The sequence below is a fragment of the Microcebus murinus genome, chromosome 5 (genome assembly GCF_040939455.1).
Source record: "Microcebus murinus isolate Inina chromosome 5, M.murinus_Inina_mat1.0, whole genome shotgun sequence".
In the NCBI taxonomy this organism is placed as follows: Eukaryota; Metazoa; Chordata; class Mammalia; order Primates; family Cheirogaleidae; genus Microcebus; species Microcebus murinus.
The window spans coordinates 682,971-708,297 of record NC_134108.1 but is presented as its reverse complement, the minus strand read 5'-3'; the positions used below and the strand labels follow the sequence as shown (position 1 = coordinate 708,297).

The 25,327-nt window shown below is 42.3% G+C and overlaps 1 protein-coding gene across 1 annotated transcript in view; it reads right to left on the bottom strand.

The window, feature by feature from the left end:
- Window positions 1-25,327, bottom strand: part of WDR27 (WD repeat domain 27) — a 168,349-nt gene that overhangs the window by 96,135 nt on the left and 46,887 nt on the right. Inside the window, exons 20-23 of the mRNA XM_020287313.2 lie at window positions 24,931-25,028; window positions 23,710-23,831; window positions 11,005-11,102; window positions 8,390-8,492 (exon numbers count right to left, since the gene is read on the bottom strand). Coding sequence (XP_020142902.2) covers window positions 8,390-8,492; window positions 11,005-11,102; window positions 23,710-23,831; window positions 24,931-25,028 — 421 coding nt within the window. The remainder of the gene's footprint in view (window positions 1-8,389; window positions 8,493-11,004; window positions 11,103-23,709; window positions 23,832-24,930; window positions 25,029-25,327) is intronic.

Here is a 25,327-nt window from a genome sequence, read left to right as displayed (position 1 = left end):
GTAATTTTTCTCTGTAATTATAAAAAAGTATTCATAGATTCCTCTCTTACTGGGTACTTTATCAGAAATGAATCTAGAATTTTGTTGAAATGGTTTTTCTGTGTCAATGAAAACGGTTAGCTGATTCTTCTTCATGTCTGTTGACATCATTTATTAACGGATTCCTTGGTGGTAGCATCTTGCATTTTATGAACAAACCCCACTGCGGCATGACAAGTTACTGTTGATGTGCTACGTGAGTCTATTTGTTCCTGTTTCATTTAAGATTTTTGAATTGATGTTCATAAGTGAAATGTAGGTTTTGTTCTCAAATTTTATCAAGTTTTCCTATTCGTTATATAGGAAAAGTAATCTTTAAAAAGGTAATCTGATATTTTCCTTGTTTATCTATGCCTTGAACAATAAAGTATCATTGAGAATATTTGATCTTTAAAAGTTTGGTAAAATCCCCAGATAAGTTACTTGAACCTGGTACTATTTTACAAAAGACTCCTTAGAAGATCTTCTCTATTTCTTCTATAAAAACTGCCTGTACAATTTCTTTCTTCTTTTAGGGGGAGTTTTGATAAATTATACTTTGCCACAAGTTACCCATTTGTAACTTGTGGCAAAGTATGGGCTTTCATGTTGATCTGCACAAATTATGAAAAACTCTTACAATTTTCAGAAGTTCCTCTGTTCCATGTTTTTTTCTCATTTCATATTAATTATATATTTAGCTTTATTTTTTAAAAATTGTGGTTGACTGAAGTTTATTTTGTTGCATAATGCTTTTATAAAAATAAGCATTTTAATTTATGCATCAGTTCTACCGATCTTCTGTTTTCTAACTTATTGTCTGCTCTTATTTCTATCAATTCCTTTCTTCTGATTTACTTTGTTCTTCCTTTTCTGGCTTTTCAGTGAGATATTTAACTCACTTATTTTTTCCTTTTTTTTATCTGTAGAATGTAGGTAACTGGTGCTGTAAATTTCCCTCCAAGCACTGGCTTACTGGCATCCCAGAAACACTGATATATAATCTCAGAAATATCATTATTTTCAAGAAATTGTATAATTTCATATTTTGTTTTACATATTTACACCAAGACTTGATAGAATTTTAATATCTAGGTGGAAAGAACTTTTTTCTTATTACCAATTTATAACTTGACTGCATTATATTGAGAGAATGCTGATGTTCTTATTTTATTAAGCTTTTCTCTGGGGACTTACACGTGTCGTTGCTCACGTGTGTTTCATACGCATTTGGCAGGAAGCGGCTCCCTTGCTGGCAGACGAGCACTGCGGTGGACACGTGGAAGAGACGGCACTGCTGGTGGCAGCCCGCGGGTTTCTCACCGCCTCATGCTGCTGTGCCCCCGACCTGTCCAGGACTGACAGCGAAACGTTAAAGCCTCCATTGTTAACATTGAGTCATTTATCATTTTGTTTCTTGTGGTGTCTGCTCTGTGAAATGTCTGTTTGTTTCCCTTAATGATTAGATATTAAAATATATTTTCATTGTGAATGTCAGCCTTTTGCCTTATATTTCGCCTCGTTAGTTTTTTATTTGCGTTATGCTTTGCGTGATAACAAGGTTGCATGATCTGCTTTAGTTGTACTTTCATTTACCTGGGACACATTTGCCCGTCTCTTCTTTTTGTGCTTTCTGAGTCACTGAGGCCCTGGGTGTCTCCTGTATTCAGCATGGACTCAGATTTTTTTCTCATCTTTAAAATGCAACCTGAAAGCCTTTTTCTGTTTCTTTTTCTACTTAAGCTTCTTGGTATGACTGGCATTTTGGTCTCAGTTCTGTCACATTGCTTTTTAAAAATTGTATTGAATGTATGACATAAAGTCTTTCACTTTATGATCCATTTTATTTATCTTGTTTAGATATTTCTTTTAAAACTCAAAAATTATTGAATTCTTGCTCTGGTAGTTATCTTTTATAAAAATCTGGACATAAAATTCTTGGTCCACTCCCCTCTGAGACACTGCACACTAGTTTCCTACTGCGCCGGACAGGGAGGCTGTCTAGAAACCACATTTCCTGTCTCTACTTCTTCTATCATCCAATTTCAGTCGTTTGAATTACCTTAAAATTTATACTATTAAATACATTTAAGAGTTTACAATTCTGTTGTCAGCTTCAACTGATAACTTTTTACTCTCAATATCAGTGAGACAATCAAGGAACTGATTCTAGTTTCTAGTCATACTCACACTTCTCCCATTTTTGTGTTACCAGTTAAACTATAACAGACATAACATTTACAAAGTATTTTGGTACCTTCACCCTCATCTTTTAGTCTCATATATTATAGTTAAACATATTCACTGCCCACCTTGAAGCTTTTGCTGAAGTTTCTTCACTGTCACCTGACTTTTGAAGTTTGTTTCTTCAATATGACTCAAGGGAACACTATTCATTCAGTTCTGGCATATTCATAACTGTGTGTCTGGTTTCATAAAGAATAATCTAGCTGGGTATAAAAATTCTTGACTCAGATTTTCTCTTTTGAGTATGTTAAACATGTTCCTCTCAATGTTTTCTAACATAAAATGATAGTTCACAGAAGTCTAATCCAATTCTCATATTCTTTTCCTTATAAGTATTTGAACATTTTACATGGACCCACAAGGTGTTTTGTTGCTGTTGTCAGTGTTTATAGTCAAGTAGATTTACTAAGCTATGTTTCTGTGCTGACCACTCCAGGTCAATATTCCCAGATGCTCTCTCAATATAAAGATTTAAACAATTTCTTTTTTAATTTCAGAAAAAGTATTCTTGAGTTTCAATTTTAAATATTAGTCTGTTTAATTGCTTTTTAAAAAATTCTTCAGGGACTCTAATTCCATGTAGGTTGAATCTCTTTTGCCAACCTTATATATCTATCCTTTTATCTTGAATGTTTTTTATCATTTTCTTTATTTATATATGATTTTCTTTATTTACTTTCTTCCTTTGTAATCTCCTTTTCCCTATTCTGCTCTCTGTAGGATTTACTTTCTGTTGTAGTCCTTTGATTTGGTCTTTATTTCTGAAATGTTTTTCTAGTGCTCTCCTAACTTTTATCAATTCTAATTTCATAGACTCCTACTGTCTAGCTATTCCTGAACTCTTCTTTTTCATCTTTAGCTGTGAAAATTTTAAATTTTCTAAATTTCTTTCACCTAATTTGCAAATATATCATTAGTTTTCATTTGTTTAGAAAACATATTTTTCTGGTGCAATCTCATCCATGAGAATGTGTTTTGGCATATCCTCATATTTTTGTATTATAAATGCAACCTAAATTCAATTATCTGTAATAAAGCTTCAAGCCTTAAGTCTACTTTACACTAGGAACTATCCCATTAGCTTCATTTCTCATCCTTCTACTCTCAAGATTTCTATCTTTATACTTTCAATTCAATTATTATATTCTTCAGTTCTAGAAGATTCCAATTATATGGTAAAATTCTTCATCTTTATGTCTATGGCCTGCAACTTGTCCTCTGTTTCCTTGAATATATTAATCAGTAATTTTAAGTCCTGTATGCTAAGTCCAATGTCTGCATCACCCATGCTTCTGTTTTTATTACATTCTTTTCTTGGTCTTTGGCTCTCTCTCTCGACACACTTGTCATTTTTGACTGACTGCTGGACACTGTGTATACAACACTCCTGAGGCTTGAAATTGTTTTACTGTACTCCAGAGAGCTAGACAGAGCAGGAAGACTCCCTCTCTCCATCAGAACCGAGCAGACTCAAGGCTGGGCCATGGCTTGGAGAAGCTTCAGTTAGCTCCTGGTTCATCCAGGGTGAGCCACGCTGTTCCCCAGGAATGCCCACCCCCAGCACATACCGAGCCCTACTCCTCATAGCCTCAGGGCTGGAGGATTGCTCAAGATCCCACCCTGGTTCCCAAAGCTTTCAGATGAGAGAATCAGCCTCCTCCCTTGCTTGGCTCCAGAATCCATTAAAATGTGTTAGAGAAAAACTGATGGCGGGGGGCATGGCACTCGAGCCTCTGTGGCCCTAAAGTCTTCGAGTTTTTGTCTCTCTGTTCCCACAATATCAATAAAATCTCTGCCAACTTTTAAGCACAGCCTCACCTCTTTCCCCACTCACTCTCTCACACACACATAGACACACACAGAGATACACATAGACACACACAGACATACATACGCACAGCTGCATCTCTCTGGGTGGTCTTTGCCTGAAGTCTGGGCCCCTTTTCCATGTTCAGAAATGGCAAATTCCTTTAGGGAAAAAGTAGCTGCACAGTGTGAGCTGTCCCTGCACCTCAGGTCCTGTTGCCTAAACACATTTCCCTGAGCAGTCCTGAGAGGAGCATGAGTTGGCTCCACGCTATCCCCTCTTGGCCAGGGCTGGGCTTGAGCTGGAGAAGACAACGCTGGCAACAGTGAAGAAAGAGCCAAGTGGCCAGTGATGAGAGTGGTTGCGACAGATCAGCAAGAGCCCAGGCAGCTATGCACCCCCCAAACACTGAGAGAGAGGGGACAAGGCACCCAGAGGACCGAGCAAGGTTGGACAATTCCGAGGCAGAGTCCATTTTAAGGACAGAGGAAACTATTAACATAATGAGTAATGTTTAGCCAGGTGTGAAGTTGGGAATGCATATCAAACTTGTAGGCTAATCATCAGGACAGCAATGACAATTGAAGTGCTGGCATTAAAACAGGACGGCCCATCAAGAATGTGGGAAATGAGCAGAGTAGAGGGTAGACAGCAGAATTCCAGAGAACCCCAGTGGTTGGAAGAGGTGGAGCAGTAAAGCTACCAGGGAAATCGGAAGGACTCACATGCGGAGGGAAGGAGAAGAGAAGGTTCTGGTAAGAGCCAAGGGAAGCCACGGCTCAGAGAAGGAAGCGTCTCAGCAAGCGCAGCACCACCAACAGTGAAGGGGTCACAGACGTGACAACCAGATCGCAGAAGAGGAAAAAGAAAGTGAAATGAGGATGGTACTGAGTGTGCTTTACAAACAGTATAGTTCACGTAAAATAATACAACCTTTACGTGATTATTTACGCCTTTCTCATCATACTTCTATAAAACGTCTTCATTCAAAACAAAACTAAGGTCATGAACTCCTGGGCTCAAGCAATCCTCCTGCCTCACCCCAGTAACCCAGTAAATTGGGGCCGGGCGCAGTGGTTCCACGCCTGTAATTCCAGCACTCTGGGAGTCCGAGGTAGGAGGATCGCTTGAGGCCAGGAGTTCAAGACCAGCTTGAGTAAGAGCAAGACGCCATCTCTAGTAAAAATAGAAAATGTATATTTGGCTACTAAATATTGAATATACTTGCATTATGGTGCACACCTGTAGTCCCAGTTACTTGGGAGGCTAAGGCAGGAGGATCACTTGAGCCCAGGACTTTGAGGTTACAGTGAGCTATGATGACACCACTGTACTCTAGCCTGGGCAACAGAGTAAGACCCTGTCTCAAAATATTAAAAAAAAAAAATTGATTTATAAATAATAAATTATAATTATAATAAATAATAAGAAACAATAAGTAGGGTATACTTTAAAATAACTAAGAATGGAATGTGAATGCTTGCCTGTATCAAAACATCACATGTACCTTATGAATACATACAACTATCATGTACTCATAATTAAAAATAAAAAACTTTTAAAATTAAAGTAAGGATTTTATCATAAACAGCAATGGTGCTATCCAAAATTAAATTATATTGTACCCTGTTTGATAACTTAGCTTGCAACACTATTTACTACTATAACTTTATTCTAAAGTGAATTTTAGGAAATAGCTTGAATTTATGAAGTCATGTTATATAGTAACTCATATTGTATTATTCAAACTAACTATTGTTATATTTGTTATTATAGGCAAATAAATAGGACCAAAATGCATATGTGTATATAATTTGCCTCAAATCAAAACAAAGCCAAAGTTTTCTTTATATACGTAAAACTGTTTTTACTAGGAACACGCTGATTCAGATTATCTAGATACTTCTTTCCCTCCTACTCACACTCCAGGCAAAAGAAAATTAATTTACCTGCACATTTTGAGCAGGCTCCTTAATTACGATCACACACATTCCGGATTTTTTGGACATATTATTTGAGACTTTTAGTGCTGACCATTTGGAGTGAAAGAAAAAAAATAAATAAATCACAGAAATGCATATCTGGCTGCTAAATACCGAATATACTTGCTTCCTAAGGGCTGCGAATTAAAATAAAGACCGCTCTGAAAGAAACTGACATGTTTCAACAGGAAGCAGCCATGTCTGGACATGAAAGCTACACTGGGATTAAATTCAGAATGTCTTAACCATTTATTATATATCCTCTCCACAGACAGCAAACATCTTTCTGTCACCATTTATACTGCAGAGAAAAAGTTTGAAAAAATAATGACAGAAAAATTCCCAAATTGGGTAAAAGACATAAAATCTCAGATTGAAAAACTCAATGACTCCCAAACGTGGTAAGTCAGAAGGAAACTACACTTAAACAAATCAGAGTCAAGCTTCTGAAAATTAAAGTTAAGGAAAAATCTTGAAAGAGCCAGGACAACAAATTAAGTACATAGGAAGACGACGATTGGATGACTTAGCTGGAAGGCAGTAAAACAGCGTTTTTAAAGTACTATAAGAAAATAACTGTCGAGGCTGAATTCCATCCCAGTGAGAAGATGTTTAGACATGAAGGCAAAATACAGATATTCTGGGATGAAAGAAAACCGGGAGATTCACAGCCAGCAGAACTGCACGAAACAAACGCTAAAGAAAATTCTCCAGCAAAGAAAGAGATTGCGCTAAAGGGAAACTTGAAACTTAAGGAATGAAGAAAAAGCAACAGAAATGATAAGTGTCTGGGTAAATATATTACACTATTATATTCCTCTAAATTCCTTTAAAATTGGATAATTGCTGAAACAAAAAAATCACAACACTATGTGATAGAGTTTTGAACATATGTGGATGTAACACGTGTGACAACTACAGGATAATGGGGAGACTTCAGGAGCCAATACAGCCATAGGTTCCCACACGTCACTGGGAGGGGTAAAGTGTCAACTCAAGGTAAATTGGTAAACATACCAATTAAGAGAGAAATTGTCACATTAGTTAAAAAAATAAGACTCAACTTGAGCTGTGTAAAACAAAAAACAAGTTTAAATTTCATGATGTGGACAAATCAAAATAAAGCTGAGAGGAAGATAGAACATGTTAAATGGAAAGGAAGGAAGGAAGGAAGGAAGGAAGGAAGGAAGGAAGGAAGGAAGGAAGGAAGGGAGGGAGGGAGGGAGGGAGGGAGGGAGGGAGGGAGGGAGGGGAGGGAAGGAAGGAAGGAAGGAAAGGAAAGAAAAGAAAGAAAAAGAAAGCAAAAGCTCGAGTGATTGTATTGAGATGTACACACACATGTTAGTTTGTTTAGTCTTTTTAAATCATCAGAAAACTCTATTCTGTAAGTGCTATGGGCTGAAGTATGAACCCCAACACACATGTGTCACCCTAAAGTCCTACGTGACGGGCTCACCCTGTTGTGATCGCATTTACCCCACCCGCGAGGGCAGGTGCTACGGTGGCTCTTACTCATCCACGTTAGTTTGGAGGGACAAACGTTCAAACCACATGCAGCAAGTGTCCCTACAGGAGAAGGGACAGCGAGAAGACGGAGGCAGAGGCAGGAGGGACACGCCCCAGCCCACGAGGGCCAGGCATCGCCACACAAGCTGGGAGAAGCTGTGACGGTGTCTCCCCCAGACCCTGCAGAAGCACGACCTGGCCAGCACCTTCATTTCAGACCCCGGAATTGGGGCAAATAAAATCTGCTGCTTCAAGCCTCCAAGTTTGTGGTAGTTTGTCACAGCAGCCCTAGGAACTAACACGAGACCTTGTTACACATGTTAAGGACAAAGGGATGTTATTAGCACCTGTTCCAAGTGCACCATGTGACGCGTGTGTATGATGGGCAGTTTGTGCTGGCAGAGGAGGGCGGACAATTCCATGAAAATGAACATAGTGTCCCCGGGGATCTAACTTGGAAAGGGAAACCCCAGTTAGAGAAGACCTGGCATTTTACTAATTAATATCATCATCTAGTAATAAAAGGAAAGCACAGCATGTAGTACAATGTCTTTCACATAGTAGGCACTCAAAAAGCATTTTGAAATGATTAATAAACGAATAAAGAAATGAATTAATGATTGGTGTTTATCATGCTTCACTGTAAGAACATGAGAGCCGTTCATACCTCACACATATTACTGAATTAATATTACTGTGTAAAAGTCTCAAAATAGTGGCCAATAGATGCACAAATAGATTTTTATCCAAATACGCAACAATGCTAAACAGCCCACACAATAATGAAGTCTGGAATCTCTGCATTTAAATACTAGCAAACAGCACGTACATGTCTATCCTCAGCGCCACACGCCACGAACCGCCCACAGGGGCTGAAGGCAGCTCCACACGGATGGCAGCGGTTTGGGTGCCCCTCAAACTGGCGCTCACACCTACAAGGGAAAAAGAAAAGAAATTTTCAAATTTCAACACAAATTACAGGAATGAAACCCACTTGTTGCTTTTCTTCTCAAAAAGGAACAAACTAATAGTGAAAGAGTATCTTACATGTGAGAATTATACACATAGATTTTTCCCTTTAACTAAACTGAGAAGCACGCCGTGCAGCCGCACCCGCTGCACCTACGCCACACGTTCCATGACGTCTCCCCGTGATCACAGTGTCTGTCCACGGGCCCTCAAGGGGCCACGCAGAGCGGTGCCAGAGCAGGTACCCGGGGCCAGGCCCAGGCCCGGCCCATCGCCTTCTCACCCAACATCCTCCGGAGCCGTCAGCCTCTGTGCCCCGCTGTCCCCATGTGTGACGTGGGCTCGAATGAGTTAACACAGGTGCATCCTTCCCACAGTACCTGGCACCGCAGTAAGTGCCAAGCGTGACTGGACTGAGCTCGAAAACAGCGGGAGGAGAGAACCCATGGTCTATTCTGTCAACCAACACGGCAAAGAATCGCTGAAAGCACCACCACGCAGATGCCTGGCAGGTTGTAGGAAGGATGGGTCAGCAAGACTAGAAGACAAAGTAAATGTTACCCTCTGAAACTGTGAATTGAATAAGAGCCGCTAAAGAAAGGATGCTGTTGGCTGTTTGTCGACTACCAAGAAGATGCCGATAGTTAACCACACAGTTCTGAGCTGCTTGATGACAGGGACACGTTCTGAGAAATGCAGCATCAGGCAATTCCGTGCCGTGTGAGTGTCACTGAGTGCACCTGCACACACCTGTCGGCCCAGCCTCTGGCACGCCGGGCTGAGTGGCGTCGCCTGCCGTTCCTGGGCTGCGAATCTGTGTGGCACATCACTGTACTGAGCACCGCCGGCCACTGCAGCACGGCGGCAGTTGCGTGTCTAGACACAGCTAAACACAGAAAAGGTGCAGTAAAAATGTGGTATAAAAGATAACGGTGCACCTGTGGCAGATGGCACTGCCCATGAGCGTAGCGTGCAGGACAGGAAGTCGCTGTGTCCAATCAGTGAGTGGCAAGCGAGTGCAGAGGCCAGGACATTCCTGTACACACTGTAGACTTCATCCACTGTAGACACTCAGCCTACACTAAGTTTACTCTAAAAATATTTTTCTTTCTTCAATAACTTAACCTTAGATTACTATAACTGTTTTACTTTATAAGCTTTAAAATTTTTTTAACATTGGGCTCTTTGGGGTAACACTTAGCTTAAAACACAAACACACTGTACAGTTGTACAAAATGTTTTCTTTTCTTCGCATCCTTATTCTATAAGCTTTTCACTATTTTAAATTTTTTTAACTTTTTAAACTTTTTTTGGTAAAAAAACTAAGGCACAAACACACACATTAGCCTAGGCCCACATGGGTGACTGTCAACGTCACTGTCTTCTACCTGCACACCTGGCCCCACTGGGCGGTCGTCAGAGGCAACAGCACATGGAGCTTCTCTCCTTGAAAACGACTCCCCCTCGGCACACCACCTGCAGGGCCTGCCTGGGGCTGTTCTACACCTGATTTGTTTTTACAAGCAGGAGGAGAACATTCTAAACGATGATAAAAGGTAAAACTGAACAAGTAACAGGTGATAGGAATATTTCACTCCATTTTAATGTCATGAAACCACCAGTGTGCACACACAGCCCGTCATTGGCCAGAATGTCACTATGCAGCACGGACCGAACACGTCATTTCTCACCACTAATCAGAAATACTGATGGTTGGTAAAGCTGACCACAGGTCTTGTTACTATATCCATTAATAAAGAAGCAAACATTTTTATATCCAAGTTTCTAAATATTTTGATAACTATATATCAATATAACTGGTTTCCTTCACAATCCTATATATTCCATTTTGTGCATTTAAAAACCTCCTTAAAAAGTGTCCAAAAGTGTCCATTGCCAAATCAGCAATGGCATAAACGACAGCAATAACTAACAAAGCTAAGAATCATTATGCTAAAAGGGTTATTAGATATTTTGTTGACAGAACTAAGGTGCTTTCTAAATGTTATACAATGTGTTTTCAAAGTCCACATATACTATACCTGGTGTGAAATTCAAAATGCCCTTGGTTAATTACGGCGCATCTAAGGCAACGCCCTCACCCGAGGGAACTGTGACCTAATGAGGTGTCGCTGGCCCTGAGCCAACGGGGATGTGCTGAGCCCAGCGAGGGGTGTTCAGCGTGGACAGGAAGGGTGCCAACCACATCCTGAGACACAGCGGTCACCTTCCGACGTCTGACATGCAGGGGCCGCTGTGCTTTAGGTCACGTGCAGCAGAGGAAAACTGCGCCTGCTACTTCACATCCCGGGTGCACAGGCTTCGGTCTCCGCGCATAAGTCAGTCTTTTCTTAGCCTGGTCGGTGTGCACAGGTTAGCCACGGCCTTAGCATATTTGGAAAAGGAGATCAACCCGCATTCCCAGCTCTCTGGCCTCACCTCTCCGCAGGAAGGCTGGCGCCCGGGCGGCCTTACCTCAGGGTCCTCAGGTCCCACAGCCGCAGCCCGTCGCCCACCGCGCAGGTGAGGAAAAGATCATACGCCTGGGATTGTTGTGTCGCAAACGATGAGCCCTGTAATGGTAAGGGGAAACCAAGATGTGCTTTTAAAGGCTGAATTAAGGAGCATTATATAATACAAATGATCTCAAATAATATCTGAATGTCCGGCAAGAAATTAACACAAAGTTTTTCCTCATTTTTAGCAATTTCAGCACTGGACTCCAAAATCTTCCTTATAAAGTAATTAACGAGAACACATTCTGACCCTAAGAATGATTGGTGTATGTTCTCTCTATATGTAAAGCCACTGAGAGTTGTGGAAATATAAAATGATCAAAGATCAAAGACCAAGATATTAACATACCAAAATTTATTTTTAAAGTATAGGTCAAAGGCCATATCCACCTGAAAGGTGCCTCTTAGTAAGGCACTTGAAGTTAAGGAGAGTTATTGACTGCTGAGTGTCAAACCCCAGGACACACAGAGCAGGTCCTGGGGGAACGGTGCAGGTAAGACCCTCCCTGGCCCAGACGTTTCTCTCATCGAGGTGTGGAGCCCCGTGAGGCCCTGGCCCTGGCTCTGCCAGGAGAAATTCTGTCGTAATCAGAAACATCTCACTAAATGGGACTGAACTGAACTCCATCTACAGAACCTCTTGGCCCTAAACATGGCCTAAATATACAATGATTCACAGTGATTTCCAGCTTCCTTCTAGGTCAATAATATCCAACACATTAAGACAGATTTCATGAAGGACACCCATAGCATTTATGCTTAAAATACAACTAGAAGACATTCTTCATTACAAGCAGGCAATAAGGGCTACATAAGTTCAATAAAAATGACAACAAACTAGCACGCAGTGGGTCTCAACTCTGTACCAGACAACATTCTAAGTCCCGTGCGTTGCATCCTCACAACAGAATCTGGAAGCACAAACTCTTTTATACGCATTCGCAGTCCAGACACCGAGGCAGTGTCCACTCGCCGCACAGAGTTGCTAAGCTCCTGCACTCCCAGTTCCACCCACAGGCCCAGGCCAGGATCTTGGCAACTCACAATACAACATGAACATACGTAGCAGACACTCAGCAGACACCTAGAGATCACCTGCCGAGCGCAGGCATTACGTGAGGCGCTCGGTGTGAAAGGAAGGGAACCGCGGCCCGGGCTGCGGGAGGACAGACACAGGTGGTGGCGGCCACAGCAGCAGCTGCTGGTCCACAGACGCCGAAGAGCAAGGGCCTGAACAGAACAGAAGCCGTGTCTAATGGGGGCCTTCCAAGGCAAAGAGAGAATCCTAAAAGGTTTTGTTCAATCCCATAGAGGGTTGAAGAAGAAGAAATAAAGAAGCAAAGAAAATTCATGACAAAAATGTGGAGGAGAAAGCAGAAAATAATATCAAACACATGAGTAATCATAATAGTTGCAAACTGGCTCACCTCAACAAATAGAGAAAAGATAATCTTAGGTTGGATTTTACAAAAAACACTTAAAACATAATTTTTTTTTAGAAAAGGTTGAGAGTGAAAGGTGGAGGAAAATGCAGCATGTGCTACTGACAAGCAGGCACAATGGTGTTAGCACCAGGAAAAAGATGCAAAGCAAAGAACGCCTAATTAGAAATATTTCCTTTACAACTGATACAAAGGACAACTGCACATGAAAATGTAAGAAGCCTGAACTTAAAACCCTAATAACATGGCCTTCAGATACATAAAGCAAAAATTAATAGAATTATAAGGAGAAATTAACAAAATTACAGCCACAGCAGGAGATTTTAACATATTTTCCTAAACAATTAAAAAAATCAAGCATATAAAAAAGTAGGAAGACCTGAACAGTTTAAACACAATTAACATGGTTGCACCAATAGATGTCTATGTAAAGATGTACCTAACAGTTAGCAAAAATATTTATTAAAAAAAAACAGAAAGCCAAGTTTCTCAACAAATAGAAAAATCTCAAAAGATACCAAGAAAGTCTATACTATATAGAGTGCACTTTCTGAACACAATGCCATGAAATTAGAAATCAATAACAAAAAAGATTACCAAAAATTACTCATATACACAGAAATCTATAATCACAAACCTAAGCCTGGGTTGAACAAAATCATAATTAAAGTTAGAAAATATTTAGTGCTGAATGGTAATAAAAATAGTACATGCCAAAACTGGCAAAGTGCAATTAAAGCAGTATTCAGAGGAAAATATAGAGGCTTTCAGTGCATACTCAGAAATGCATCAAAATGGATCAATGCAAACATATAGTGTGGACTAAAATTGAAGTAGCAGAGAGGTCTGCAGTACTGAACAACACGCTTCACTGCTCACACACGTGCACTTGCGACAGACCCGAGCCACGTTCAGTCGTGGTCATCAGAGAAGAATGAGAGGGAGTGGTGAGTGTAGGGTTTTATCTGTATCAACAATCATTTATTTTTTAAAATACATCAGGATCTAAAACTAATAGAGAAAAGTGACTATTTCTGAAATCTAAATCTTCTGTGTAATAAAACTGTTTCATTAGAAAAGTTTTTAAATCTTTACATATTTTTGTTTTTTAATTCAAATTAGCTGTCTGATACTATGTATTTACAACATAAAAAAGCAAATATCTACCACAAAATGGTAATGGCCTGTCAAGTTTTAAAAAGATAGAAAGTAAAAACACTTGGTATGATTTTTAAAGATATTACTAAATCATAAAAGATTTATGTATTTTCACCCTAAAAATGAGCCACTTAATGATATGAACGCATAACTTAGAAGTAGGAAAATACGGCCGTCACTCTTTGAAGTATTTGGCACTCCTGTAAATGCAATGATAAAATGAGTCAAATTCTGTTTGTCCAACACAACCAGCTACAGGGGCAACTCTCAGGAGAGATCATTTTATTGGTGGTGCACAAGGACAGTAAAAAATAAATAAGCCAAAGCATATTGATGCCTGACTAACGTGGCTGTGCTGGTTACTGAGCTTAAATTAGAAATGGCCTGTTTTATATTTTACTGGAAATATGGCATCTGGGCCGACGATGACTTGCGCCTCTCCTGCGCTTGGACTTGCCGGATGACGGTTTGTGGCAGCGGCCCCCACGTGGCTGTGGTTCACTTGGATACTTTGATGTGCATTGTGCAACTAAACAAAAATGTAAGTGTTTTAAAACCCAAGCTATTAAAACATAATGTAACCTTACACTCCTTGCCTTTCGTTCCATCATATACCATTCACATGTTTATTTTCAGGAAATAAAACCAGTTATTTTACCCTAAAAAACCTCAGAACTATTTGTCCTACTATAACACCTCTCATCCAAGAGCATACCACAGTGTTTGGCAAAATGTTGCAATCATCACCGAGAGACCACATAGGTTTGGGAAGATTCTGGCTACTGTACAGCCATTGCTCAAGCTGTTGCAAAATGTATAAGTTTTAAGCAGTTTCCTAAAACAAAAACACTAAAACTCTTAATAAAAAGACAAGACTTAAAAGAGAGGCACTCCCCTTGAACTGGCAGGTCAGACGGGCACTGGGTCACTCCAGGAACGAGGTGGGTCACGCCTGCACAGCAGCTCTTCCCAGGCCACACTTGCAGAAGTCTCCACCCAAGCGTCTGGAGTGAAACACCCTCTGTACCCTTGTAGGGCACCCCTGAAACTAGTGACGCTGTTTCAGAGAGCCCATTTCAACTATCCCAGTCCATCAGGAAGGAATAGCTCTTCTGGCCTTGACCCCGATTATCTGAGGACAGATTTAATCATGAAACCACCGCCCAGCAAAGGCCATCATCCCCTCTTTCCTGGACAATGGCTCAGCCTCCTGGGCTGCCCCTGCATGGACACCTGCCCACCTGGAGTCTACCTGCAGGACAGGAGTGGCACCCTCAGGGTCCAGGCAGGAAGCAGCCACCACAGCAGGAATTCCAACAGGGGCGGTTCAACACCAAGAGCTGCCACATAAGAGCTACTGGCTACTGAATGCTCGAGGCTGGTGCTAGGGAGCAACCCAGGCCAGGAACACGAGAGCCGGGAGTCGGGGCGGGCCCTCATCAGCGCCTGCTGGTGTCTCAGCTTGGAGGAGGGGTGCTGTGCCCTGGGGCCCCGGCCCTGCACAGGAGCATTGCTGGGCTAGGGCTGCTGTCTCGGAGGGTGGAGGAGGGTGGCTATAGGCAGCTGATTCTGAAAATTTGAAAAACTGAACATGTGGTTTAGCTGGTGCCACAGGAAGGAGCTGCTGCCTCCAGGGCAAAGGAGAAATGTGGTTTCAGGGCGCTGACTGCATCACTGAGGACAGGCCCTGGCACCCTGGGGACACGCGCTGTCCCTACACCTTCTGCACATGCCCCAACTCCCACCAGAAGTGAGACAACTCCACTCAAGCCTGATAGGAGCAGTCACCCTTCCTGAAACAAAGCTTCCCTGCCCCCCGCCCCAGACACAGCGAGACACCACGTCCAGCAGTCCCTGGACCCGCCTCCGCCACACCTCAGTAATGACGTCACAGCCCTCTGAATGTCACCTCCCCTGAGTCTGAACAGTAAGCGCCAAGCAGCTGGGGACACGCCCCAATGCAGGCCATGCAACTTAACTACGCACAGCATGGCACATGCACACGTGCATACCACTCACATGTGGGTACCACTCACACAAGCACATCACTCACACATGTGTCTCACACGTGTTTCACTCACATGAAGGAGGATCACTTCATGCGGATCACCAGCCCCTCCCCACCCCCTGCCCCTTCTCTACTTCCCGCACATCACTCACATGTGCGCATCACTCACACGTGTGTATCACACATGTTTCACTCACACATGTGTATCACTCACACGTGCATATCACTCCCTCACACTCTGGCTTGATCCTTCTTTCACTCACATGTGCACATCATGTGTATCATTCACATGTGTGCATCACTCACACATGTATCTCATTCAGACATGCACGTCACACATGTGCATACCACTCACACGTGTGCATCACTCACATGTGCACATCACTCACACGTGTGAATCACACGTGTTTCACTCACACGTGTGTATCACTCACACATGCATATCACTCACTCGCACTCTGGCTTGATCCTTCTTGCTGGCTGCCTCCACCCAGGGGAATCCCAAAGTCCTGATGAGGCTTCCAGCCCGAGGGGCTGTCCCCTGCTGCAGGTCAGCCCTCTGAGGCCCCACCTCTCAGCTTCACCAGACCAGCCCCTCCCCACCCCCAGCCCCTTCTCTACTTCCCGCACACGCTGTTCACCCCTCACCCCATCAGCATGGAGGGCCTGCCTTCGTGTGCAAACTCATTCCTTGAGCACAAGGACTTTGCTGTCCTCACGCGTGTATTCATGGAACAGAGCTGAGCACAGTGTAGTTTTCAACAGTTGTTCTAAATGAATTCATTAATAGGCACACACAGAGGCACCCAGATATACATGTATATGCACATGCACATACATACATATGCACAAACGTGTATGTGCCCACTTGTGTGGGCACACATGCATACATGTGTGCGCTTACATGTGCATATATACTCATACATGTACGTGTATGTATTCCTACACATGCACACACACATACATGCCAACTTTAAGGTGGAAGGAGTTGAAATAACCACTGATCTATGTGACTGTGTTATTAGGAAAAGGTATTGAATTGACGGTTCAGCCAAAAGGCAGACGGTAACCACTTTACTAACCTGGGCTATTTGACTCAATTTTTACAGCAAGAAAAGATAACCACTTGGAAAACAAGATCTTAACAAAACTTAAGAAATTACTGAAAACAAAGTTTTATGTAAAATCTACTGTTACTCATTATTTTTAACAGAGCTCTAAAAAGAAATGACTCATTTTATGTCGTGTACCTCCTCAAGAGAGCAATGCTCCGTGTTCAAGATATGGAGAGAAAAACGCTGCAGGCGAATGCACCACCCACGGGGCAGGTCCAGAGCTGCAGAGTCGCCATGAACCTCACTCAGAACCACAGCACACAGATGCACATACATGTACTGGGGACAGGGACAGCCAGAGGCGCCGCAAGAACTGCACTAAGGAGCTGGGGAAAGAGTCACCAACCATGTTTGGGATAAACCATTCTCGGCACATTTAAAAGAACAACTGGTCACTTACTATGTATTTGTTGTTAATTAACACATAATAATTGTACGTATTTATGGAGCATGGTGTGGTTTTTGATACAGTGTGTAAAGATCAAGTCGGGGTATTTAGCAGACTGAGCACGACCCATGGCCCTGCAGAGTTAGGACTGGCCTCTCGGCCCCACACCCATCCAGGGTGAGTTTTCACACAGGTGAGTTCAGGAGTGACACAGCCCAGACAAAAAGGAAGCAAAGACATACATAAATAGACAAACGACAGGCAAAAATCCACTGGGCCCTGCACACACCAAAGCACGATGAAAGGCAGACAGGCACTGACGGTGCACTCCGAGCAGCTCCGGCCACGTACCTGACTGCGCTGAATGACACAGCCGTGGAACCAACGAGCTTCTACAAGCGCACAAGGAAACTAAAATTTCACCACAGTTAGGGTGCAAGCCCTTAACACGCCACTCTCAAGCCCGGTATTCTAGCACATAAAATGCGTCTGAGGGACTGGCCGGCCGTGTCCTGGCTCCCTCCTCAGACACGAGACATCAGTCAAAACAGTCACCGACTAGTTCCCAGGGACAGAGGGTCAGGTGGTCTGTTCATGGTATTTAAGAACTAAAAACTTCACAAATTTAAGTATAAATAAACAGGTCAATTGATAAATTTAATTAAATATTTTTCAATGAAAAGTTTGACTGCTACCTGGAAGAGAGTTCAGTTGACATCAACACACAGTGTCCCGGCCACAGCCTGTTGTCCCCAGCTCATGAGCAACGTGAATTACAGCAACCCAACCGATGCTGGGTGAATAGGACTTCACATTTGTGTCCAATCAGGTCCCAGGCAGGACGGATGAAATCAGGGGACACTATTCCTGCCCAGTCGGAGCACAGGGAGAGAAGAGCAGCCATAACCAAGACCACGGCCACCGCCGGGCGGCAATGGCTGGAGCCATCCCTTGGGGCTCAGGGTGTCCACGGAGGGCACCTGCCACCAGGTAACGGGGCAGGGATGCCCCTCGGGGAGGGCTGGCTAGAGTGCCCCACAAGCCCTACTCTGAAGTTTGGGGTTCTCGCCCATTTTAACACGCGGGCCGGATACCCAACGGAGGAGCAAGTCTGCTGAGCAGAGACCCTGGCCGGGCCGTGTCCCCGGCCCCGCCTTCCCCAGAGGAGGGCATGCTCTGGATGGCCCTGTTGGCCCAAGTACGTCTGCTGGATAGGTGAATCAGGTTACCAGTCATCAGTAGAGTGTTCTATGACTAGAAGGGTCAGCGTTCATGGCGCGATGGGGTGGCATGTTAAAACTTTTTGTTTTGTTTTTGGGACTGGGTCTTTGCTGCTAGGGCTCGACTCAAACTCCTGGGCTCCAGGGATCCTCCCACCTCAGCCTCCCACACAGCTGGGACTACAGGTGCCACCACCACACCCGCCCTTCTCAACAGTGGTTTGTAAACACACAGGACCAGCATTTCAGAAGACTGTGTGAACATCAACGTGTGAAGCAGAGGAAAGCAGAGACTGCGCCACTGGCCAGCACCTGAGCCTCAAAGGACAGTCTGAAAATCCGTCCTCTGCAAAGTTCTCACTCAAACGCCTCTGACAGCTTCCTGATAGGAAATGTCTTATTTCCTGATGAGAGTAACAAGTTTCCGACTTGATTTGAAAGTCTCCGATTTGCTATAAATCATGACGTGTCTCGTTATAGGATTCACATGATCTTTGCTTACTCACAATCCTCATTGCTGACTTCCAACAGATCTTTGGAAAAACAATGTTCATTACAGTAAATTATATGGGAAAATGTGAAATTTGATATTCTAGAGCTTGAAAATTCATGTATTTTAATCAAGCCAACAAAAAATACCTTTTTTAAAACAAATCTTTATCATGCTACTACTATATATATCTTCATTCTCCAAGTAAATGCCTTTTCATGGCTTGAAGTGTTCTAAGGAATGATTTTTCTTTTCTTTTCTTTTTTAAGAAATAATTTTTCTAACAAAACATATTTTAAAAGCTAGAATGAAGCTAAATGTAAATCTATTAAAAACAGTGCCTCATATAGTTCATAGAAAGCCTCCCCAAACACAGTTTACACAAATATCAAAATAAAGACAATAACCAAGAGAAGTTCAAAGTCAGCACTGAAGAAACAGACAAAACGTATCAGATTTGGGGGTCACTCTTGGATTTGGGCACGATTTCCAGCATACCCACTGGGTGCTAGCCACCGGGCAGCCACGAGCACACAGTCCTCCTCCGTTGGGACAGCAGGCCATAAGCACCCCATCCTCCCCCCTGGGGACAGCAGGCCATGAGCACCCCATCCTCCCCCCTGGGGACAGCAGGCCACGAGCACCCCCCCACCCCCAGGGGACAGCAGCCACAGGCAGGCCATCCTCCCCAGGAGGACAGCAGGCATGAGATAGCCCCCACAGGCATTGTGGGGGTGGGGCCTGAGCAAGTCCGTGGACTGCGTCTTCATCCGTGACACATCCTCGTGAGGGGCTGTGAGGATCACACAGGTAATGGCCACAGCATTCCACAGGTATTCAGCAAACCTTGCTCCCAGCTACTACACTCATAAAGCTCTACCTACAGAGACTCTCTCATGGAGCTAGAAGCTACTCAGTGCTGTGGTTTGAATGTGCCCCCCGAATTCATGTGTTGCAACCTGCCCCCCAATGTGATAGTATTAACAGGTGGGGCTTCTAGGAGGTGACTAGGTCACGAGGGTGGAGCCCTCCCAAATGGGATTGGTGCCCTTACACAGGAGGCTCCAGGGAGCTTGTGGTCCCTCCCGCCACAGGAGGATACAGCATCTTTGGAGGACAGAGCCCTCAGGAGACACCGAATCCGTTTGCATCCTGATCTTGGACTTTCCAGCCTCCAGAACTGTGAGCAGTGGGTTTCTAGTTATTTATAATTCCCAGTCTAAGGTATTTGGCCAGAGCAGCCCAAACGGATTGAGGCACCCGGCATTCAGGGCCTTCATGCACATCAACCCACTTTCAAGATTTTAAATGAGTCGGTCTATGGGAACAGAGTGCAGTGTGGAGAGGAGTCCAAACACTCCAACTATATGGGGGGGGGGGGCTGACCAAGTTAACTCGACCCTTCTGGGTCTCTATGTTCTGTACCTTCAAAGTCCTCGTAAAGCCAAAACGTTTATCTGACAAAATGTGAGAACGGAGGGTCCCAGTTCAGACGCAGCCTTCTCTCATCTGAGAACAGAGGACACTCCTGTCCTCAGAGCTTCGGTGGGTATTGCAAGACACTTCACATGCTCCTAATAGCCAACTCTGCACGGCATCTCAGTCCCGCCGGCCACCTTCTGCTCTGTGTTCTCTTTGAAAGCTGAGACTGTACCTAATTCAGCATCTGACCCTCTACTGCAGCTAGAAAAGTTCTCGTGCATTTATCCTCACCACTCACGGGAACACAAAGATTGTGTGAGATTAGTTTCATGTGGACATTAAGAGTTTTCTAAAATAATATCCACCAGCCTTCATAAATTTATATTTAAAAAGAATAATAACTATCATTTAATGAATTTAGCACATGCTAAGAGATTTCATGTGTTTAATCCTTTTAACAGAGAAAAGTATCATGTGCAAAAGGTTAAAAACTTTTCTATTATGAAATGGGAACAGAGAGGGGAAAAAAACAAGAAAATTACAAGATGTCACACAAAATAGCATTATATCCTTTTCCAAAATGAAATAACCTCTCTTGAAAATACAAGAAAAATTGGTTAGCTAAGTTTTAAAAACATTGTCTTTATGATTATTTTAAAGCTAGAGTTTTAATTTTTAAGTCATAAGTTTTTGAAAAGCATTTAAACTCCAAAATTATATTTTGCATTTGCAACCTAAACATCTGAAACAATTTAAAATAAATTTGGGAACTAAATTAAAAAAAAATTTTTTTTAGCATGAGCTATAATATGCCAAGTTTTAATCCAGACCAAGTTTTTATGGTTCTGTCATAAACCCCAGAAAGAAATAAAGAATAGAACAAATAAAAGAAAAAGAAAATAAGGATTTATAATGGAAATGCTGACAGACCATTTTCCAAACAGCAAAAATAAATTATAATTGGCTTTGAAAAGACCACCTTTAATAAGAGTCATGCAAAAATTCAAAATTTAAATGAACAAAGAAATACTTTTCTAGTAATTCACAATACTTCAGAGACAAGAAGTAGCAAGTGTCCAAAAGGTAAGAAGAAGTGTATATAAAATGTAAAATTCACAACATGAAAGAAACTTTATATGTGAGGTTCATTTATCTTCATGACTGAAAATTTTAACTCAGTAGTGACAATATCTGGTAAATTTAATCAATTCTCATGGAACTGTATTATCCAAAGACTCACAGAGACTCTGGGAAAGCTGACCAAACATACAACCACACAACATTTCCAGAGACACTAGGACGTTAGCAAACCTTATCTTTAGATAAACGTTTATGTGTCACATTTTGAGAATAATATATCAGAAACTTCCAAATGCTACTCGTCAAACTTTAACCCCAAAATCTACATGCTGACTGGTCTTTCCAAGGAACCGTTTGCTGTCAAGATTCACACCTTATTTCTTATACAAATAACTGTGTCCTCTGCTCGGTGCTGTGTAGCAGTTAGTCATGGCTCCCATCAGCAAAGGTCATCAAGCAGATTCCAGCTCTGGGCCAGACCCAGAGATGACGGAACCACAGTCTGCACTCAGGTGTCTTAAAGGTAGACACCTAGGCCTGGAAGTTTCACTAAATAAATTCAGTAAATCAGACCTTTACTTTAACGTTCTACATCAAAACACTGGCTGTCAACATCTCACTGAGTTGCACTTGAATTCAAAAGAAGTCATGATACCTCAAAAATAAGATGGGTATTAGGCTAACAATCATTTAAAAAGTTAATGATTCCATTATCAAATATATTTAAAAGTCCAGAAATATATAAAATCTAATAATCAAATCTTAAACTCAACCTAATCTTGACAGAGGCTGCTGCGAAGCAGTAGCGCAAGATCATGGCTCTCAGACACAAAGCAGTACGCCTGTCCCTCCAAAGATTACCAGCTCTTCCCATAAGAAATAAAAACCTGGGATATTATACACGGGGCTGATTTAACTAACATGCACTTCGCATTTGAACTTTGTTACTTTAATAGCTTCATAAAGAAGTTACAAAATTCTTCAAAGAGATTCCTTCGTCAGGGGACCTACTGCACAGTGTTTGAAAACATGTTTGTTCTGTTTTTATGATACTAGATTCTGCACAAATAAAAGATGAAGAAAAATGGTAATCTTTTCTTCAACAACTCTCTCCAAGCCGATATTTTTCCATAGTAAAAGCCTCCTCTTTATCATTATTTGGAATGTCCTATTAATGAGTGGCCAACAGTACGAGTTTGGAAAGAGTGTCAAGATAAAATGCGTCCACTGGCCTTTCTCTGTGTGGGGCGTGGAGGCCACACAGCGTGAGCTAGGTCGCTTCTCCGCCCAGGCAGCTCCCAGGTGTCTGTCTACCCGGCCCCCAACCCAAAGCTCCGCCTGTCCCATTGCCAAGTCCCTGGGCCTGCCTCTGCCGCAGTCCAGACACCTGCAGGACCGTCTTCCTGTGCACGGAGCTCCAGCAGAGCCCTCCGTAGCCCCGCACCTCCCCTACGCAGGGAGACACTGGAGCAAGCCTGCTTCAGTGTGATTTAACTCAACAGCCCAGATTTGGCACGCTCTTTGCCATTCATTTGAACTGATGAAAAACGTCACAGATTTTCAGACCAGACCTGCCCTATTAAACAGAAATTTAAAGTAAGCCTTGGAAATGTGTTAAACTCTTGATGCAAAGTCTCTTCAGCCAACACAGTAATAAGCCTTTTTTACTTAGCAAAATGATAACCCTTGAACCAAAATTTGGATGTCAGAAAGCATTCTAAGGTGAATCCTTAACTTAGAAAGCCTTTTCAAACACTGAAAATCAAAATTGTAGTTTTAGTACTTTAAAAAATCCAGTTTTTGTTCACAAGCGCTAAGTTAGATGCTCTTCTGGGTAACAAAGTCTCGTCTGGACTGAGTGGCTCCGAGACAATGGATCCATCAAAACCATTTGCTACGCTAATGGCCGCCTGTAACCCACCACTGCCTACGTTTGTGAGTTCTGCCAAAACGACTGGCCACACCCAACACCCCGCCTGAGAGAAGCCACCGCCCCCACGAGGCTGCTCCCATCCCTGCAGAGTCACGCGGCTGCCATTCAGTCCAGTTATTGCGTGAAATGCCCAAACCCTCTGTCAAGCTTTAAGCGAGAAGGTATTGCTAGCACAGTCTTAAAATGGGCCATAAAATTATCAAAGACAGAAGTATGCAAATTAACATTCAATAGGATATTAAAATATCCTCTAAGGTCAAACATCAAGGATTAAATTAATTTAAAGATCAATAAAACTTAACATTGAATTTGGTGCCAAACAATTACAAAACTGCATCAGACATTTCTATCTGGTAAGCACTTTAAGCACATAATTTTATAAAAGATATTCACTGTCCAAAAACTCACTTTATTTTGGCAGATTTGATGGACAGGCCGCGAATGGGCTTCGGCTATCACCGCTGCACTGCAGCCAGCGTTGAGGTCGAACACCTCCACAGTCCTGTTCCGGCCGGCTGTGAGCACGACGTCTGCGGTGGGGCAGTTAGGGAACGCTCTTGGTCACCTTGCCCACCAGGAGGGACAGGTCTCTCTTTTATTAGTAAATTTGGGAACGTTAGAAGACTCACAGATAGATGGTGGCTAGTTAGGAGTTTCTGAAGCTCTGCAGGAGCAGCCTACAAGATTGCACAGTGTTAGGTCACTATGATTAACTCCACAAACTTGAAAGATGAGGGGCAATTTATACATGCAGGACTCATGTGACCACCCAAACTACCCAGATATTTAGCCCTGAACACTATTCTAGAAAGTACACATGGGAGGGTGCAAGAGTGCTATATTTAGTAGTAAATCCAATGCTAACATCAAGATACGCAGAAACCATAACCTAAGCTAGAATAATTGTAATGACACATTTCTGCCAGGTAGGTTTTTTTTTTTTTTTTAGCAAAAAATTCTAGCATAAAAATATTAATACCACATTTCTAACTAAAATATCCTAGAACACAAAACTTTATTTCAGTCTTTCTGAAATTTCAACTATAAAATCCTTTCATAGAGTTCAACCTGGACCTGTTGTCAAATAAGTTAAAATTTTATAAAATGAATTTCTAAAGATCAGGAGCTTTTCTCCTAAATAAACTAAAATCAATTTTTTAAATTAAAAGTGATGATATTAGCCATAAAAACTCAAAAAGTTTTGGATTCAATTTCATATTCTATGGAACAGCAACCACTGTGAGGCTTGCCAGGCTTTTGTATAAGATAGAGTAACTGTGCAGTTTAATCACAGCATTAACTGGTAAGGATAACAGTTTACTAAGAAAATGGCTGCATTACTATGTATTATTCAATAAAGTATATAACAGAAATGCCAGGTCAGCTCACTTCCTATGTGCCAGGAGCTCTATTGCCCCAAGTTTTTTTTTTTTTCCTTTAAGGCATTTCTCCCTGAGATGAAATTATCTCAATCGTCCTAATTATGTATAATTATTGCAAAGACCGTTGCCCTGTGAGAAGGAGGCTCCCCATGCTGCTGTACCCGCACATGAGGTGCTCAGCAAATGCCTCTGCCAGAAGAGTGACGCCCGGCAGGTACAACACGGGAGGGACACAAGAGAAGGATACGGGAGTAAAAGTCGTTCACCGCCGATAAACTGGTCACGTCCACCCCGCCAGTCATGGACAGCCTGAAAACTGGCTTGGACCAACTCTTCTGCTTATATCTGGAAGAAAAATAAAGATGATCAATCTTTTTTCTTCCCTTCAACTATAATTAAACATTCTACCTTTCAAAAAATTGAAAATGAAAATAAAGTTGTCATATCACTTAAAAAGTCATAGTTTATAACACTGAGGAAATAAGTAAATTGACTACCTTACCTTTACTCCAGGAAAAACTTTAGGTTTCCATTAAGAAACTCTAGCTTTTCCTTTAGGAAAACTTGATGAAAATAATATCATTTTATATCGCCAAAGATAATTCATTACTATCTATGAGAAAGCAAATTTGTCTCCTAATTCT